Here is an 18,391-nt window from a genome sequence, read left to right as displayed (position 1 = left end):
GTCCTTTCTTAAGGAAGGCGACTTGCCAGAGCTTTCTCCAGGAGGAGCTGTTGGTGGGTTTGAACGGACAACCTTGTGGTTAGCATCTCAGCTCTTTAATCGCTGCACTGCCAGGGGTTCCTTTTTTCCCAAGCAGGTTTGCGTTTAAAAGTTATATGTATATGCATATCAATGTATATATATATATATATATAACTTTCCCATAGCTCACTATTATCTAGCAGAGTAGTCAGTTAACATCTGCCAACAAGCAAAATATCCTGCAGACAATATAAACTTCTGTAACTCGGGAAACTTTTCCGACCATATGGCATGGCTATATAAACATAGCCCCAACTGTTCCGAGAGCACCGTTTCATGCAACTGCAGTCTAGGTGCTCTTCATGTTTTATTAATAATTAATTGAGAAGAGAACAGAGCTTCAGAGTTCCTTCCCCCAGCACAAAACACTGAAAAAAATGTTCCAACACTTGCTCTTGGATATAGCGTTTGAAAAAGAAAAGAGACTTAAGACTGAAAAAAATTTGAAAATTTATATGCAAACACAGTGTAGTAATCTCTAGGTTTGTGGTTGAAAGAAAAAGGTCCTAACATATATACAAATATGCTTGATCCAATTGATATATGTATTGTTATAAGAGTTATAAGAACCCCCAATAAAATGATCTTTTTAAAAAAAGAAAGAGGCCCTTTCAACCTTATAATTTATAAGTTAATATAACAAATTTCAAGCAATATGATCGATCTTTTTCCTTACAAAGAGAAGAGAATGAACATTACAGAGAACATGCTATGTGACAGATATTAAAATAGACTCACATGTTGTGTTTTATGATTTGTTGCATCATTTATTTCCCACAGCTGTCCCCTTGATAGGTAGTATAGCCTTTCAGTTAACAGCAGGGACTCTGCTGTCTGGCCGCTTAGCTTCAAATCCCTGATCCACTGTTTCCTTGGTCTTAATTTCCTCATTAATAAGCAGATAGCACCTACTCCATAAGTTTTTTAAAACCACAACTGAATAGGTAAATATATGACAATTCTTAAAGCAGTGCCTGGTAAATAGTAAGAGCAATACAAGAATTTTCTATCATCATCATCATCAGATGAGGAAAATGAGTCACAGAAATTTAAAATAACTTGTTCATGTTTGTCTGGTAATGATTGCAGAGTTGAGTGACACTGATTATACTTTTTGAGCTTTGCAACCATCTCCACCCTCCTTTCCTGAGTCTCTCCTGCTCCATCAAACCCACTGTCTCCCAAAATTTCGATCCAATCTCTCAAGTTTCCATTGCCAGTTTGACTCCATAGAGACAGAACAAAAGAGCACAATATTCCAGGCACACATTCTTCACTAGTTACGAAAAAAAACCATTGTTTGGTTCAAGGTGGTTAAGTTACTTAGTAAATAGTTCTTGGCTAGTAAGGAGTAGAATTAAGATTCTTAACTCTGGTGTCTCATTCCTGGGTTCCAAGCTCTTACATTTCGTTTACCTCGGTGTATCAGTCTGGGTAGACTAGAGAAACAAATTCATAGACGCTCATATGTGTATAAGAGAGAATTTTATATAAAGGGTAATTGTACATTAAGAAAGCATCCCAACCCAGGCCAGTCCACGCCCATTAGCCCATATGTCTGAGACCAATCTATAAAGCCCTCTTCAGACTCATGAAACACATGCAATGACACCGAATGCAGGACGATCACAGGCCAGTGGGTAAAATGTCCTTGGATCCAGTGATGTAAGCATCTCAGTGCATGCAGGGGTCTCCACGTGGCTTCTCCAGTTCCAGGGTTCTGTCTGCATCAAGATAGGACCATGTGGCTTCTCCTCAGGATGTCTCATAGGAAGTCAGTCTTGTCAGTAGAGAGTCCCCAAGGGAGTGAGTAGAGTAAGAAAGTGTATCTTGCCTCCAAGGAGAAAAACACAGGTGTTCCCAGAACTCTCAGGAGAAGGCCACACCCACACAGACACCTCATTGGTTATATTCTGATTGACAGGCCAGACTCCACCCCTACACTCTTAATCCTCAAATTGACACCAGAATATGTAACTACCACAACTGGATAATTGAAGGTATCAGGGTTGAACTTACTTTATTAAATGCATTATCTACCTTCATTTACCTGTGTTTACAGTTCCCTGAGGAATGGTAGGGTTTGGGGAGAGGGATTATGGTGGGTCCCACTTCTAGTGGTTGCAGACAAAGTAGGGAATAACCTTGTGCATAGTTGCTTTTTGGTGAAGGGATTTCCTCCACGTTGGCTATTGTTAATTGCAGTCTCCAAACATATAGGAGTCTCTAAAGTTTCAAGTAGAGTAGTCAACTGTGTCTAGTAGATAATCCATTTATCCCTCCTCCTCTTTTATATAACTTTAAAAATATATCACGCCCACTAAGATAAAACTAGATTCCTGAGAAGACATTATTCATTGGAAAAATAATTTATAATTTTAAAATATGTTAAGTGTTGATCCCAGTGGAAAAATTTAAACAATAGAGAATACTAATCACAAACAATGATTTTTATTCATGTGGGTTTATTACATCATAGACCCATTAACCTCTACTCTTCCATGTAGTTGTTTCCCTTGATTTCTAACATTGAGATTATTTTTCATTTTCAAGAAGTCCATCACATTGTTATTAACTATTATAATACTGGTTTCAGATACTCTAATACTGGTTTCTCTATTAAAAATCATCAAGTATATATTTGGACATGTCCTGAATAACTAATTTTACTTTTCCAGGTTTGGATTGCTCTGATATTAAAGATACCATTGGCTCTGTCACCAAAACACCAAGTGGCTTATATATCATTCACCCAGAAGGAGCCAGTTATCCATTTGAGGTAAAATTTTCCCTTATTAAAAACAAAACCCAAATGCCTTGATATTAAGTTATGGCAATTCCATGTGTGACTGAGCAAGGCTTCTTAGAGTTTTCTTGCCCATAATCTTTTCGGAACCAGATCACCATTGATTTGTGTCCCCACCCAAAAAAGTTTTGTTGATCTATAATTCACACATCATACAATTCAATGGTACCATCACATCAAGAAGAGTTGTGCAGTCATGACCACAATCAAATTTAGAGCATTTCTTCATCCTTGCACGCATCATTATTAGCTCCACCAACTTCCCCTGCCAAACCCCCAAGGATCATTAATCCAATTCCTATCTTTATAGGTTTACTGGTCCTGGATTTCACACACAGAAAAACATTAAAAAATCAAATAAAAAACAAAGCCTAAAAAATAAGAAAGTAAAACAGACAAGTATCTCAATAGAAAAAAATAGAGACTATTAGAAACTAGAACAAATTTAAATGGATCATATGGAAGATCAGATGATAGAGTGCTAAATTTTAGCCTAAACGCATCTGCAACAATCCACTTTCCAAGGTGTCCTGCATGTTAAAAATGCTAGTCACAACCCTGGTGTTTGGTCAGGTGGGATTCACCAAGGGCTTAATCCATGTTTATTTCCCCATCACTTAAAAAAAACCAACACCCCCCGAAATAACTTTAAAATGGGTCCACAGGGAGAATCAAATATTAAGATATTACATTTTGATCTCAGCATGTTAGCCAAAGTTCACTTTGAAATCCCAGGTCTTTTTCTATGGCACTACTGAGTGTTTGAACTGCCACCCTTTAGGACATTAGCTGAGTGTAAACTCTCTGTACTACTTTCCCCCTTTTTATGTGGAATAAAATAAACAGCTGAGCAATTTAATTAATCTTTACATTTTAATTGTTTTTAAAATATATATATATTTCTTAAACAAAACAAAAAACAAAACATGTTTTGGTTTCAAACTCTTGTGTTTTTTTGTAATTTGAATTCCCAAGCCAGTAAAAGGACTAGACAGAGATAAAGACATGTATATATGAAAATATATTTATATATGATGATGGGGAAATAGATCTATGGGAACATATTTATAGGTTTAGTATTGAGGTAGTAGATGGACATTGGGCCTCCACTCACGTACTCCCTCAATGCAAGAAGACTTTCTTCTATTAAATTGGCATTTTTATGATGCTCACCTTCCAGAAACAACCGCTGAAGACAAAGCGGGTGCATAAGCAGATGTGGTAAAGAAAGATGATGGTGCCTGGCTATCAAAAGATATAGCGTCGTGGGTCTTAAAGGCTTGAAGGTAAACAAGCAACCATCTATCTCAGAAGCAAAAAGCCCACATGGAAGAAACACACCAGCCAGTGTGATCACGAGGTGCCGAAGGGATCAGTTATCAGGCATCAAAGAACAAAAAACCATATCATTGTGTGCGCACCTCCATGATACAATCGCTGAAGACAAATGGGTGCATAAGCAAATGTGGTGAAGAGAGCTGATGGTGCCCAGCTATCAAAATATATAGCATCTGGGGTCTTAAAGGCTTGAAGATAAACAAGCAGCCATCCACCTCTGAAGCAACAAAGCCCACATGGAAGAAGCACACCAGCCTGTGTGAGCACGAGGTGCCGAAGGGATCAGTTATCAGGCATCAAAGAACTAAAAATTATCATTGTGTGCTCACCTCCCTGATATGATTGCTGCAGACAAATGTGTGCATAAGCAAATGTGGTGAAGAAAGCTGATGGTGCCCGACTATCAAAAGATATAGCATCTGGGGTCTTAAAGGCTTGAAGCTAAACAAGCAGCCATTTAGCTCAGAAGCAACAAAGCCCACGTGGAAGAAGCACACCAGTCTGTGCGATCGTGAGGTGTTGACGGGATCAGGTATCAGGCATCATCAGAACAAAAAATCTGACCATAGTGAATGAGGGCAGAGTGGAGACCCAAAGCCCATTTGTAGGCCACTAGAGATCCTTTTGCAGAGGGGTCTTGGGGAGGAGACGAGCTAGTCAGGGTGCAATGTAGCAATGATGAAAAATATAGCTTTCCTCTACTTCCTAAATGCTTCCTCCCCACGCACTATCATGATCCCAGTTCTACATTGCAAATCTGGCTAGACCAGAGGATGTACACTGGTACAGATAGGAACTGGAAACACAGGGAATCCAGGGCAGATGATCCCTGCAGGACCAGTGGTGTGAGTGGCGATACTGGGAGCTTAGAGGGAGAGTGGGTTGGAAAGGGGGAACCGAGTATAAGAATCTACATGTGACCTCCTCCCTGGGGGATGGACAACAGAAAAGGGGTGAAGGGAGACATTGGACAGGGCAAGATATGACAAAATAATAATTTATAAATTATCAAGGATTCATGAGGGAGGGGGGAGCGGAAAGGGAAGGGAAAAATGAGGACCTGATGCCAGGGTCTTAAGTGGAGAGCAAATCTTTTGAGAATGATGAGAGCAATGAATGTACAGATGTGCTTTACACAATTGATGTATGTATGGATTGTGATAAGAATTCTATGAACCCCTAACAAAATGATTTTAAAAAGGACTAGACAGTTTATCTTTCACTTTACTATATTAATTTCTGTGGTTACACTCTTAAATTCATTAGATGCAAGACCTTATAATGCTCTTATTATAGGCAGGGCTTTGATATGTAAGCACTTTTATTCTTTGAACATCAGAGAATAATTGTAGCATTGGATTAGAACTTTCTAAAAATATTTCTGATTTCTCTTTCAACATCTAGGTAAATTTCCTGTAGAAGTAAACAGTTTCACATGATTACATAAGAAATTAATACTTTAAAAAAATTTCAAACTGGTGTGTGAGGAAGACTGAGATGTCAACTCAATTTTAAATCAAATAAAGTAAATTGTGCATGTCTCTATCCTTAGTGTTGTTAGGTGCCACTGAATTTGTTCTGATCCATAGCAGCTGTATGTACAACAGAGCACAGCACTACCAGGACTGCACCAGCTTCATACCAGTTCTTATATTGGGGCCCATTGGGCAACTATTGTGCTAATCCATCTTGTAGAGGGTCGTTCTCTTTTTCTCCATTCTACTTTATCGAACATGATACTCTTTTCCTGGGACTAATGTCTCCTGAGAGGCAGGCTTTATACTCTTGCAAAGAGTTACTCTATGAGAAGACATGAGGTCCCTCGCTGACCCACAGTGCTACAGGGGGACAACACTGGAGGCACAGTGCAGGAATGGAGCCTGATCTGACATCCTCCCCACCCCCACTCCCCCCACTGATAGGAAACACTAAGGGCGTGCAACAGAACAGCAAGGAGAACAGAGCAATGAAGTCTCCAGGGAATATCAAAAATAGACTTTGGGGCCAGGGCGTGACACCCCATCAGACTCGACCAGAAAACTCTCCTAAAGGTCAACAAGCAGACCTTGAACTATTTACAGGCTTTTCTCTTTTTTGTGTGTCATTTTTGTTGTTTGTTTTGCTCTGTCCTTTTTTGGGTACATATTATTATATATGAAGGTCTATCTAGATAAGATAGGCAGCATAAACAATCTGTAGGAGAAAACAACTGGACCAACAGTTCTGGGGGGACACGGGAGAGGGGGAGATGGGGAAAAGGAAGTGGATGTTAATAAACCCAGGGACAAGGGAAAAACAAGTGATCCAAATCGGTGGTGATCAGGGTGTACGAGGTCTGGTAGGGCTTGATCAGGGCAATGTAACTGAGAGGAATCACTGAAACCCAAATGAAGGCTGAGTATGATAGTGGGACAAGAGGAAAGTAAAAAGAAATAGAGGAAAGAAGTAGGAGGCAAAGGGTATGCACATTGCCCTGTGCATATGCAAGTATATTTATATCTGACCATGGGAAATAGATCTATGTGCATATATTTATAGGTTTAGTATTAAGGTAGCAGATGGACATTGGGCCTCTACTCATGCACTCCTTCAATGAAAGAACACTGTTCTATTAAACTGGCATTCCATGATGCTCACCTTCCCGACACAATCGCTGAAGACAAAGCAGGTGTATAAGCAAATGCTGAGGGTGCCCCACTATCAAAAGATATAGCATCTGGAGTCTTAAAGGCTTTAAGGTAAATAAGTGGTCATCTAGCTGAGAAGCAACAAAGTCCACATGGAAGAAGCACACTAGCCTATGCGATCATGAGGTGTTGATGGGATCAGGTATCAAAGACCCAGAACAACAAATCATATTAATGTGAATGAGGGGATTGTAGAGTGGAGACCCAAAGCCCATCAGTAGACAACTGGACATTCCCTTACAGAAGGGTCACAAGGAAGAGACAAGCCAGTCACAGTGAAATATAGCACTGATGAAATATACAACTTTCCTCTAGTTCTTTAATGCTTCCTCCCCACCCCCACTATCATGATCCCAATTCTACCTTAAAAATCCAGTTAGAACAGAGTATGTACACTGGTACAGATAGGAACTGGAAACACAGGGAATCCAGGACAGATGAACCCCTCAGGTCCAGTGGTGAGAGTAGTGATACCAGGAGGGTAAAGGGAAGGTGGGGGAAAAAGAGGGAACTGATAAAAATGATCTACATATGACCCTCTCCCTGAGGGCCCGATGACAGAAAAGTGGGTGAAGGGAGACATCGGCCAGTAAGACATGAAAATAATAATAATAATTTATAAATTATCAAGGGTTTGTGAGGGAGGGAGGGGGAAAATGAGAAGCTGATACCAAGGGCTCAAGTAGAAAGCAAATGTTTTGAGGATGATGATGGCAACAAATATACAGATGTGCTTGACACAATGGATATTTGTATGGATTGTGATAAGAGCTGTATGAGTCCCCAATAAAATGATTTAATTATAAAATATAAACAAAAACAAGAAGTGTTCCCATAAAATAGAAATGATTAAAATAAAGATAGTACTCATATTCTTAGAAACTCAGGGCATCTCTGCCTTGTCCCATGGGGTCGCTATAAGTCAGCATCAACTGGATGGGAGCGAGTTTCGTTTGGGTTTTCCTGTTGGTCTCTTCTGACAATGCACCCAGATTCTCCTTCGTAGTTTTATAGAAAGATGCACTGCACATCATGCATTGTGATGAGTGATATATTTATACATAGCTTTCATTTTCTGTGTATTGTTTCTTTGTGTTGTAGAAAGTTTATGAGATTGCTTGATGCATCTTATTATAGTCTTCAGGTGACAAAAAAAATATTAGGTAGTTTCCTCCAGAGTAGATAGACACCATTAGTTTCTCTTCTTAGAATTACAATGGTAGAGTCCCTAACAAAATGTTTAAAAATAAATTAATTAATTAATTGAAAAAAAGTAAAAAAAAAAAGGAATTACAATGGTTATTTTTGAAAATTCACTGACAAGGTATTAAGAAAAAAGGGAATTAAGTAGGGTATAACAAAAAACCACCCAATGACTTCTCAGACAGATTTAAAAGCTGACTTGAACAGCTGCAGAAAGGGAAGGCTTCTAATTTTGTGAGGAGTGGGATGAATAATTATTTCTTTTTTGGGGGAAGCGTTGGCTCCCTGACTCCTGCCACGTTACTTTTCTCTGTCTCCATGTGGAAAGTTTCTGAAAGGGAGGGAGTCTCTGTTTTTCTCCCCATGTCAGCCCTCTCCTGTGGGTCCTTGATGGGCTCCTCTCAGGGACATTTTACACAGCACCAACAGATGCACCCGTGGGAGCTGCCGAGAAGTGGGCGCAGGTTTGTCTTTCTGGCTGAAGCTGCCCATCATCACACTAGCCTGGCTGGCAGAAAGAGCAACAAACCAGGGATAGGCATGTATAGCAGAATCCGAAGCATTGGGTTTTAACTCAAAGGGGAAAATGATTTGCAAAGAAGTATGAGAGAGCTTCACCAAGTTTGTGGGAAAAAATTCCATTATCTTTTAGCTCCATTTTTCTACAAATTTTGGAAGCCCTCTCCTATATAGGTCACACTGCCACACCAGCTTAGTCCTGTGATTACTATACTAAATGATGCTTACATCTAGAAAAATGCTTTAAAAAACCTGACACACTGACTGTAATTAAGCCACATACTTATTCTATATTTGGTATTGTTTCTAAACCATCTTGAAATTTGAGTATATTGATGGCATGCAATGCACTGAAAACTTTCAGTGAGAATATCTTCTCTTTATCTAAGTTTAAGGATGAAGCATCAGTTTTATAATATGGGGGAAATGAAAAGAATATACTCAAATCCACTGCCATTGAGTTGATTCTGACTCATAACGATCTTATAGGACAAGGTAGAATTGTCCAGTGGTTTCCAGGCTGTAAATCTTTACACGAGTAAAAAGCCTCATCTTTCTTCTGTGGAGCTGCTGGTGAGTTCATATTGCTGACCTGGCCGTTAACAGCCCATTATGGCACCAGAGTGTTTTATTACATATATATATATATATATGTATATATATATATATAAATAAATTTTATTGGGAACTCTTACAGCTGTCACAATTCATACATTGATTGTACCAGGAAAATTCGTACATATGTTGCCTTCATTCTCTTCTAGACATTTACTTTCTATTGAGCCCTTGGTATTAGCTCCCCTTTTTTTCTCCTCCATCGCCCCCACCCTTATAACCCCTTGATAGATTGTACATTGTTATAATTTTCATATTTCACACCGACCGCTGTCTTTCTTCCCTCATACTTTCTGTTGTTCTTCCCCCTGGAGAGGCGTGTATGGTTATGTGTCTATCATTGCCATCAGTTCCCCCTTTCTCCCTTCCTTGCCCCCTGTTCCCCCTACCCTTCTGGTTATCACTATTCCAACTCCTCTTCCTGGAATCTGTGTGTTCTTAGCTCCCATCTCTTATCTTTACCTGTGTACATGATCCAGTCTAGTCTGAATTGAGAAGCAGCACTGGGGTCATGGTAGTGGTGTGTGTGTGTAAGTCTCAAGGAATCAGAAGAGTTTTGTGTGTTTCATTGATGCTTTATTACACCCTGGTTGACTCATTCTTTCCCTGTGGCCCCTGTGTGGGGAGATGGTTCCATTGTCTACAGATGGGCTTTGGATCTCTGCTCCACTTCCTCTTGTTCTCAGAAATATGTTTCTGTTTGTTTGTTATATGTCTGCTGATGCCTAGTACCCGGTCCCTATGACTCTTCATGATTGCATCAGCAGTGTGCTTCTTCCATGTGGACTCGTTGCTTCTCTGCTGAATGGCAGCTTATATAACTTCAAGCCTTTAAGACCCCAGATGCTATATCTTTTAATAGCCGGGCACCATCCGCCTTCTTCATCACATTTGCTTATGCACCCGTTTTGTCTTCAGCGACCAGAGTGTTTTAAATTCTATACCATTGGATAAATTAATGGCACTATTAACAGAATTACCTTAGATCCCAGTTGGATGACATAATGTTCTTCATTATAAAATGATAATGATGTCTCTAAAGTAAACCAAAGACACATATAAACCATAGATGTATGAATGAATTTGAGGCCCATGCTTAATTATAGCCCTAATCCAGCGGCTCTCAACCTGTGTTGGTTGGGGGGGGGGGGTCACCACACCATGAGGAACTGTATTAAAGGGTCACGACATTAGGAAGGTTGAGAACCACTGCCCTCATCGCAGAACAATTAGTTCTTACGACATGACCCAATACTCATGAAGAGATCACGGAAGAGGCGGAGAAACCAGATGGTTCCCAGCTGTCAGAAAGAATAGTGTCTGGAGTCTAAAGTTTTTCTTCAAACAAGCAGCCATCTCAGTGAGGCATCAATTAAGTCTACTTGGAAGAAGCACACCAACTTGTGTGATCTAAGGACTGTCAATAATAAATTCAAAATCTGAAGGAGGGAACAGTATCAGAGCTTAACCTCTGAACACCCCATTTGCAGAAGACTATGGATGACAAAGGGAGCCCCAAGCCCACCTGTCGGGTCTCCACATGGATTAAGTCTTCCAGGGATGTGAATGTCCTTGCTGTCAGATAGAGAGTATGGTAACGTCAATTACGGCAGATGTAGTTAGGTTAAAATGTAGCACCTTATCATTTGATCTCCCTTTGATCCACTTGAAAATTTCACTTTTTAATATTTTCTGCTTTCTATTTTAGTTTTTTTCCTGTTTTGTCTAGTCAATTTTTTGCATCCTGTTTGTGTTTTGTATCATTTTCTATATATGAAATCCAGAATAGGTAAGTCTATAGATACAGTAACTGGATTAATAATTACCAAAGGGCATGGTGGGAGAGGTTAGGGGGGAAATAACATGTTAACAACAATGAGTTTGAGAAGAAAATGTTCTGAAATTGATTGTACAAAATGTTCTGTAATGATTGTACAATCTTAATATGATTGAATGAATAGTGTGTATGACGTGAAAAATACCTAATATTTTGTGTGTGCGTCAATTTTAGGTAATGTGTGACATGGATTACAGAGGAGGTGGATGGACTGTGATACAAAAGAGGACTGACGGAGTCATTGATTTCCAAAGGTTGTGGTGTGACTATCTGGATGGATTTGGTGATCTTTTAGGTCAGTTTTTATGTACCCATATTTCTCCCTTCTTTATGTTTTTCTTTTTACTAAAAAGGAGAAAACTATGGACCATGTGATCACACGTCTAATAAAACTGGTTAAATTCTCATAAATATAAAAATAACTCTTGTTATTGGGCATTTGGTTGGGACACAGCTCTTTTTATTTATAGATATTTGTTGAAATATAGTTCGAGTAAAAAATCTAAATGGAAACTTATTAGCAACGGATGGTGAATCAAACCCTATGAATCAAACCCAACCCACTGTCATTGAGTCAATTCTGATGTGTGGAGACTGCATGTAGGGTTTCAGAGACTGCAACTGTTACTGGCACAGACGGCCTCCTCTTCCACTTACAAAGTGACTGGTGGGCTTGAACTAGTGACCCTGCAGTTAGCATTCCACGTGTCTATATAGGGGTCATTATGTTCAGGATTGATTTAATGGAAGTGAATTGTTTTTGTTTACTGTGCTCCCAGCACTGTTCTGTCACATTGTAAGTCCACCCAGTGTTTGCTGAATTACAAGCTGAGTGGACAGGTTTGTCATGGATATTGATATTCTTGAGGGTGTGCTCTTTCTATGCAAGCAAATAAAGTGGAAAATTCAGGTACACTACTATACAAATCAAATTATTTTAGATAGATGTTGTATTTTATACTACTATTATTAAAAATATGTTCACAGATTGAAGATCGTGAGGCCCAGATGAATTGTACCATCTGTTCAGTGTTTCCTAAAGTGGGCAGATACAGCCCTCTGTGGGGTATTCTGGGCAGATTCAGTGAGGCTACAAAAGTAGACACATACTTTATTTTGGATTATGGGCTATAGTGCAAACATTTTTAATTTGGGGGGAGGGGGGTGAGCAATTTTTTGAGTGTGAAAAGGGGACAGTGGGTACAATGAGTCTGGGAACCTATGGAATGTTATGAATAAGCAAGACCATATAACTGGATTGGCATGAGTGTAGTTAACATACTTGCATTTTCTCAGCTTTACCTCTAATTTCCCATTGAGTGCTTCCCTTTGAATTAAGTAGTTACCCATCTAAAGCTTCTATGTTGCCATCTTCTTTAGTTTTTTATCTAAAGAGGGAAATTATGTGTTTTGAAGACTAAGATTTTCAGTAAGGTCCACATAAACCAAGGCTGCTTTGTTCTTGGTACATTAAAAAAATGAAGTTGAGGATTAAGGAAAATATATTTTTAAGTTCTAAATTTCAGGCTAGGGTAGAGGGGAGAGATGGCAAAGACATTTCAATGGAAACCTTTAAAGACTGAGAGATGAAACAAATCCATCAGGGAACTGGTTTACTAGGTTCCCTTTCTTCCTGTACGTTCCCAGGATGCTTTCAAGTCTAAGTGCTGTGTCACTTCAATGTGTCTGGAAGCCGGGAGGAGCTGTAGTTGTCAGAGTTTTATCTCCATCTGCTCTTTTCTGCTCCTTGAAATTTACATATATTAAATCCTTACTTTTTTCAGTAATTTCATAATTCAAGTAGAGGGCTATATCTCAGAACAGGAGTGTATATATTTAAGGCATGACATGATGAGTTGGAGGGCACTAGAAAGCCATTGGCTAGAGCTTACATGGAAGAAATATGGATGTAGTCTGAGTGAGAATATTTCACCTTACACAGAGCTTACATGGAAGAAGTATGGATGTAGTCTGAGTGAGAATATTTCACCTTACACAGAGCTTACATGGAAGAAATATGGATGTAGTCTGAGTGAGAATATTTCACCTTACACAGAGCTTACATGGAAGAAGTATGGATGTAGTCTGAGTGAGAATATTTCACCTTACACAGAGCATACATGGAAGAAGTATGGATGTAGTCTGAGTGAGAATATTTCACCTTACACAGAGCATACTTGTAGGAATAGGGACTAAACTTTGGTCCCCTCCTGTGTTGACACATGATGATTATCAGTCATAAGGCAATGAACAAACGCTATTAAAACATTCATTGAAGAGGTATTCTCCAAGACAGACAGAAAAAAAAATCCTGCCCACTAAGCATTTTCAGCAAATGTTGTTTAGGATATGCCGATGTGGAGGTCAAATCCCTACATTTACTAGTATACATGATTTTGTTAACTGTCATAAAATTTCAAAGTTCTTCTTATTCCCTTTCCTGATGATGAAATTTGAGTTTTAATTTTTAATCTAAATGAACTTTTGTGGAGATAAAAATGAAACAGTCTGGTATCCCTAGCCTAGTGATGAAGTAGTTTTTTTGTTTTTTAAAAAAAATAAATCACATGGCTGTTGACAATTTGAGCAAAGTCATCCAGTATTTTTCAAATTATTTATGTGAGTCATTTCAGAGTTATTGAAACAGTAAGCCACACCAAACACAATAACAAAGAACTGTTTTAATTTGTGTTAACAGATGTTAAAATAGATCATCTTCTTTTGCAGGAGAACATTGGTTAGGACTGAAAAAGATTTTTTATATTGTAAATCAGAAAAATACCAGTTTTATGCTGTCTGTGGCTTTGGAATCCGAAGACGACACATTAGCATATGCATTATATGATAGTTTTTGGCTAGAAGATGAAGCACGATTTTTTAGAATGCACTTAGGACGGTATTCAGGAAATGCTGGTACGTTTTTACTTCTACTGTTACCCCAAGGATTTAAATATAAATGACTCGTTTGAGGTGCAGAGATAATGAAGTTCTCTTGCCAGGACGCAGCGGCTGCAACGAAGAGCTCACACAATGACTGTGAGAATGGTGAAGGACCAGGCAGGGTTTCGTGCTGTTAGCAATGACTCAGTGGCACCTAAAAACAACAACAGCAACACCTGTGATAACAAAACAATCAAAATTGCCCGTCTGGAGCTTCAAACTCCCTATGAGTACAGTGAGAAACCCGGTGGCATAGTGGTAAAGTGTTGGGCTGTGATCTGAAAGGTCACCAGTTTGAAACCACTGGCTGCTCCACGGGAGACAGGCAGGGCTTTCTACTGCCGTGAAACGCACAGGGGCAGCGCTATCCTGCCCAACAGGGTCCCTACGAGTTGGCATTGACTCTATGGCAGTGAACTTGGTTTTGGATGATCATTGTGCTATGATGATTTTGAGGAGCTTTCTATCTTTACAAATTGCTATATGTAATCTCAATAGATTCTTTGGCAAGATAGTCTCTGAGGTAGGGTGGAAGGTTTCGAGAAACTGACATTTAGAAGCTTGAAAACGTTCGTGCTATCTCCAATGTTTCACTTTAAAGCAAATCCCACTGCCATTGAGCTGTAGGAGCCCTGAACTGGGTTTTGAGGCTATAAATCCTTATGAGAGCTGATAGCGCCATGACAGACTCCATGGCTTGCCCAAGGTTCCCAAGTTATGGCCTCAGGGCCAGGGCCAGAATCCAGTACCTCCACCTGTGTCCCTGCTCTTTTCACTGCTCCTTAGTGTACGTATTCATTTCCAAATAACACACTGTAATTTGTTTGAGCTTCAAAAGATTTCATTCTAAATTTATCCTTCAGTGCTGAGACTCTAAAGGCACTGGAGCGTGAGGAACTAAATTAAACTCTAATGGTGTTGCTGATAATAGTACTTACTCATGTAAGCACAGTGTTAGAAGCACAAAATGAATGAGCTGTTTTCTCTATTCTCTTACTGATCACAATATAGTGTAGGAGATAAACAAAATGGAAACAAAATACGGATACACCGTTGGGGGCTTCAATAGGGAATATAGTGACTTCAGTGGGTCACATCTGGAAAAATCTTTAGGCAAGAGTAGTACTCCATCAAGGAGTTAATATTAAATTTAATTTGGGAAGCTTCTTAAAATACATACACTTAGACAAGGTTATTCGCTAAATTTGGGCACAGGCACCCACGTTCCATGGCGGGACAGGGAGATGCCTTCGCAGCCGAGAGGCACATGGGAATGCTGGCAAAGAAAGCAATTGGCATGCAAGCCACAAAGAGACAAAAATGACAGAGTTCTCTGGATGGTTGCCATCTATGGCGTCTGAGGTGCTTAGACGTAGGATATTAGGTGAAAGTCTGAAATCTATATTCTGATATGTAGGTAAAAATCTAGTGAGTTACAGGTAGTCTCCATGTTACAATCAATTCCATTAGGAGTTTTAATGGAAGTCAAATACTTCATATTTTAAATTAAAAAAATTCAGTTGAATTTGTTATTGCCCTTTCTTATAAGCATCTTTATTTTGGGGGGTTGGAAACATTATATCTGAGAATGGTAACACCAGAAAATGATTGTATGTAGTACATATTACTAAAGATGAACAAAACCAAGGTTGTAATTGTGGTTTGTTGTAGATTCACTGTAATTAAAGTATATTGGAAGTTGGGGACCACCCTCCTAAACCCACTGTCATCCAATCCATTTGGAGTCCCAGTGACCCCAAATAGGTCAGGGTAGAACTGCTGCCTAGGGTCTGCGAGGCTAGGGAGATCTTGGCCGAAGATCATATCCTCTTCCTCCCTCAGAGAGGCTGTTGGGTTTGAACTGCTGACCTTTAGCATTAGCAGCTCAATGCTTAAACCAGTGCCCCACCGCAGTCCTTTGAAAGTATCAAGGACAGTCTAGTGCTATGTTAGGGAAGTTTACGTAGGGGTTCTCTACAACGGAACATAATGAAAAGATGCCCTTTGTAATGGCCTAGTCTACATTTCCACACGGCTGAGAAAAAACTTTCATTGTTGATCACCTAATAGGATCAAAACAAGTAGAGAAGAGGAATTAGCGGAATTTCAGGATAGAAACAGACAAAACCAGAGGGTTAAAAGTGATCATGTGTGCGGTACAGTTTGGCTGCACATTTGACTTTGAGCTCAGGGGCTTCAAAGATACCACTCAAGACATGTCACGCACTTAGAAACAGGAAAACAAACACGGGCTTGGTTTTTCCTAAGATTTTACAAAGCTGCTGCTTCTTCTAGGTAGCATTTCACACAGATTGACTATAGGTGAAATGTAGATGCTATGGTTTATTAGGGAGCCCTAGAGGGGGGATAGGTCAGGCATTGGGCTGTTGATTGCAAGATCCGTGGTTCAAACCCACCACTTACCCTATGGGAGAAGGATGAGGCAGTCTGCTCCTGCCAAGGTGTACAGTCTTAGAGACCCGATAGAGGCTTGCTATGAGTTAGAGTACATGGCCATGGGGCTAAAACATGGGTTTAGAGCAGCGGTTCTCAACCTGTGGGTCGCGACCCCTTTGGGGGGTTGAATCACCCTTTCACAGGGGTCACCCAATTCACAACAGTAGCAAAATTACAGTTATGAAGTAGCAATGAAAATAATTTTATGGCTTGGGGATTACCACCACATGAGGAACTGTATTAAAGGGCCGTGGCAGCATTAGGAAGGTTGAGAACTACTGGTTTAGAGTCTTCTAATATTAAAGAGTTTTATAAAACAAAATTGAACCACTGTCTCTGCTACTTACTGAACAATAGTCTCTGCTAGATACTTAATCTTGAAGTGTTTTTGTGACATATGGGATACTGTACATGCAATGTCCAATGTAAGACCTTTAAAAATGGTATTGTTCTGTGGAGAGCAAATGTTTTGAGAATGATGAGGGAAACGAATGTACAAACGTGCTTTACACAATTGATGTAGTTATGAATTGTGATAAGAGTTGTATGAGGCGCTAATAAGATGATTATAAAAGCACAAGTAAAAAAATAAAAATATAAAATAAAAATGGTATTGTTCTAATTGCTAACCAGTTGGTGGAGAACCACAAAGAAAAAGTGCATTTCAAGGATGTGGTTAAATTTTTCTTGAAGGCATTGGATATTTACATAAAATTGGTGGCTCCTTAAGAAAACAAAATATCTTTACAACTATAAACCTAAGTTTCTCAAAGGTGGACCTTTTATCTTTCTCTATACCATTTTATGTACAGTGATGTAAAATGGCAGGTGGTCGAGGAAAACCCATTAGGTGTAAGGGATTTTATGTTTTAAAATCATCGATATAAATTAATTTAATTATCTAGTAAATTAAATCAATTAATTGATCAAAATATAAATTATTACTCTTTTGTGAAACTGGAAAATATAACTGGGTTTTAATATATTGCAAGTATTTCAATATGATAAACAGTAGAAAAATAGTCAAAATTTAATTTTTAGATGGAATGAGTGATTTTGCACAATAGGCTGATAATCTAAAAAATGAAAGTGCCTCCAAATGTAGTCATTAAAAAAATCTCCTTCATTCCAGGTGATGCATTCCGGGGCCTCAGGAAGGAAGATAACCAAAATGCAATGCCTTTCAGCACGTCAGATGCTGATAACGATGGCTGTCAACCTGCGTGCCTGGTCCATGGTCAGGCCGTGAAGAGCTGCAGCCACGTCAATAACCACACTGGTTGGTGGTTCAGCCAGTGTGGCCTAGCGAATCTGAATGGCATTCACCACTTCCCCAGAAAGTTACAAGGAACTGGAATTCAGTGGGGTACATGGACCAAAATGAACTCACCTGTCAAGATTAAATCTGTCTCGATGAAAATTAGAAGAGTTTAAAATCCGTATTTTAAGTAATCTAATTGAAAACTATCCGGAAAATTCCACAATTATTTTTGATCATGTGTAAAAGATTCCATGTAGTTTCCCTTTTAATTTACTTTTTTAAACATATTACCTAATACTTAAAACTATAGATGGAATACAGGTGTTATGTTTACATTAAAATCTTTTAAATTTATAGTTTTATAAGACAAAGCACATTTACTATGTGGTTTTTGCTACTAACCATATTAACTGTATGCAATAAAGTTTATCTTAAATGAATTACAACTTGACTTTTTGTTTCTTTGAAATACATATCTTAGTACATTTTTAGGATGATTGAAGAGAGTCTTATATGATTGATTCTAAGTGGTCAGTCACATATTCTGAAGGTAATTTCTATCGAAGACTATCACTTGAATAACTTGTCCAGATTATATAGAACCAAACGCATTGCCACCCAGTCAGTGTGACTCAGCGACCCCCTGT

The 18,391-nt window shown here is 39.0% G+C and overlaps 1 protein-coding gene across 2 annotated transcripts in view; it reads left to right on the top strand.

The window, feature by feature from the left end:
- The window catches only part of ANGPTL5 (angiopoietin like 5), a 52,375-nt gene extending 34,262 nt beyond the window's left edge, over positions 1–18,113 (top strand). For both annotated transcript variants that reach the window (XM_075548725.1, XM_075548726.1), the window contains exons 4-7: positions 2,760–2,860; positions 11,261–11,381; positions 13,814–13,999; positions 17,616–18,113. In XM_075548725.1, coding sequence (XP_075404840.1) covers positions 2,760–2,860; positions 11,261–11,381; positions 13,814–13,999; positions 17,616–17,917 — 710 coding nt within the window. In that variant the 3' untranslated portion in view covers positions 17,918–18,113. The remainder of the gene's footprint in view (positions 1–2,759; positions 2,861–11,260; positions 11,382–13,813; positions 14,000–17,615) is intronic.
- Positions 18,114–18,391: the final 278 nt, after the last annotated feature.

The sequence above is a fragment of the Tenrec ecaudatus genome, chromosome 4 (genome assembly GCF_050624435.1).
Source record: "Tenrec ecaudatus isolate mTenEca1 chromosome 4, mTenEca1.hap1, whole genome shotgun sequence".
Classification (NCBI taxonomy): domain Eukaryota; kingdom Metazoa; phylum Chordata; class Mammalia; order Afrosoricida; family Tenrecidae; genus Tenrec; species Tenrec ecaudatus.
The sequence above is the reverse complement of the archived record's forward strand: the minus strand, read 5'-3'. Positions and strand labels throughout refer to the sequence as shown.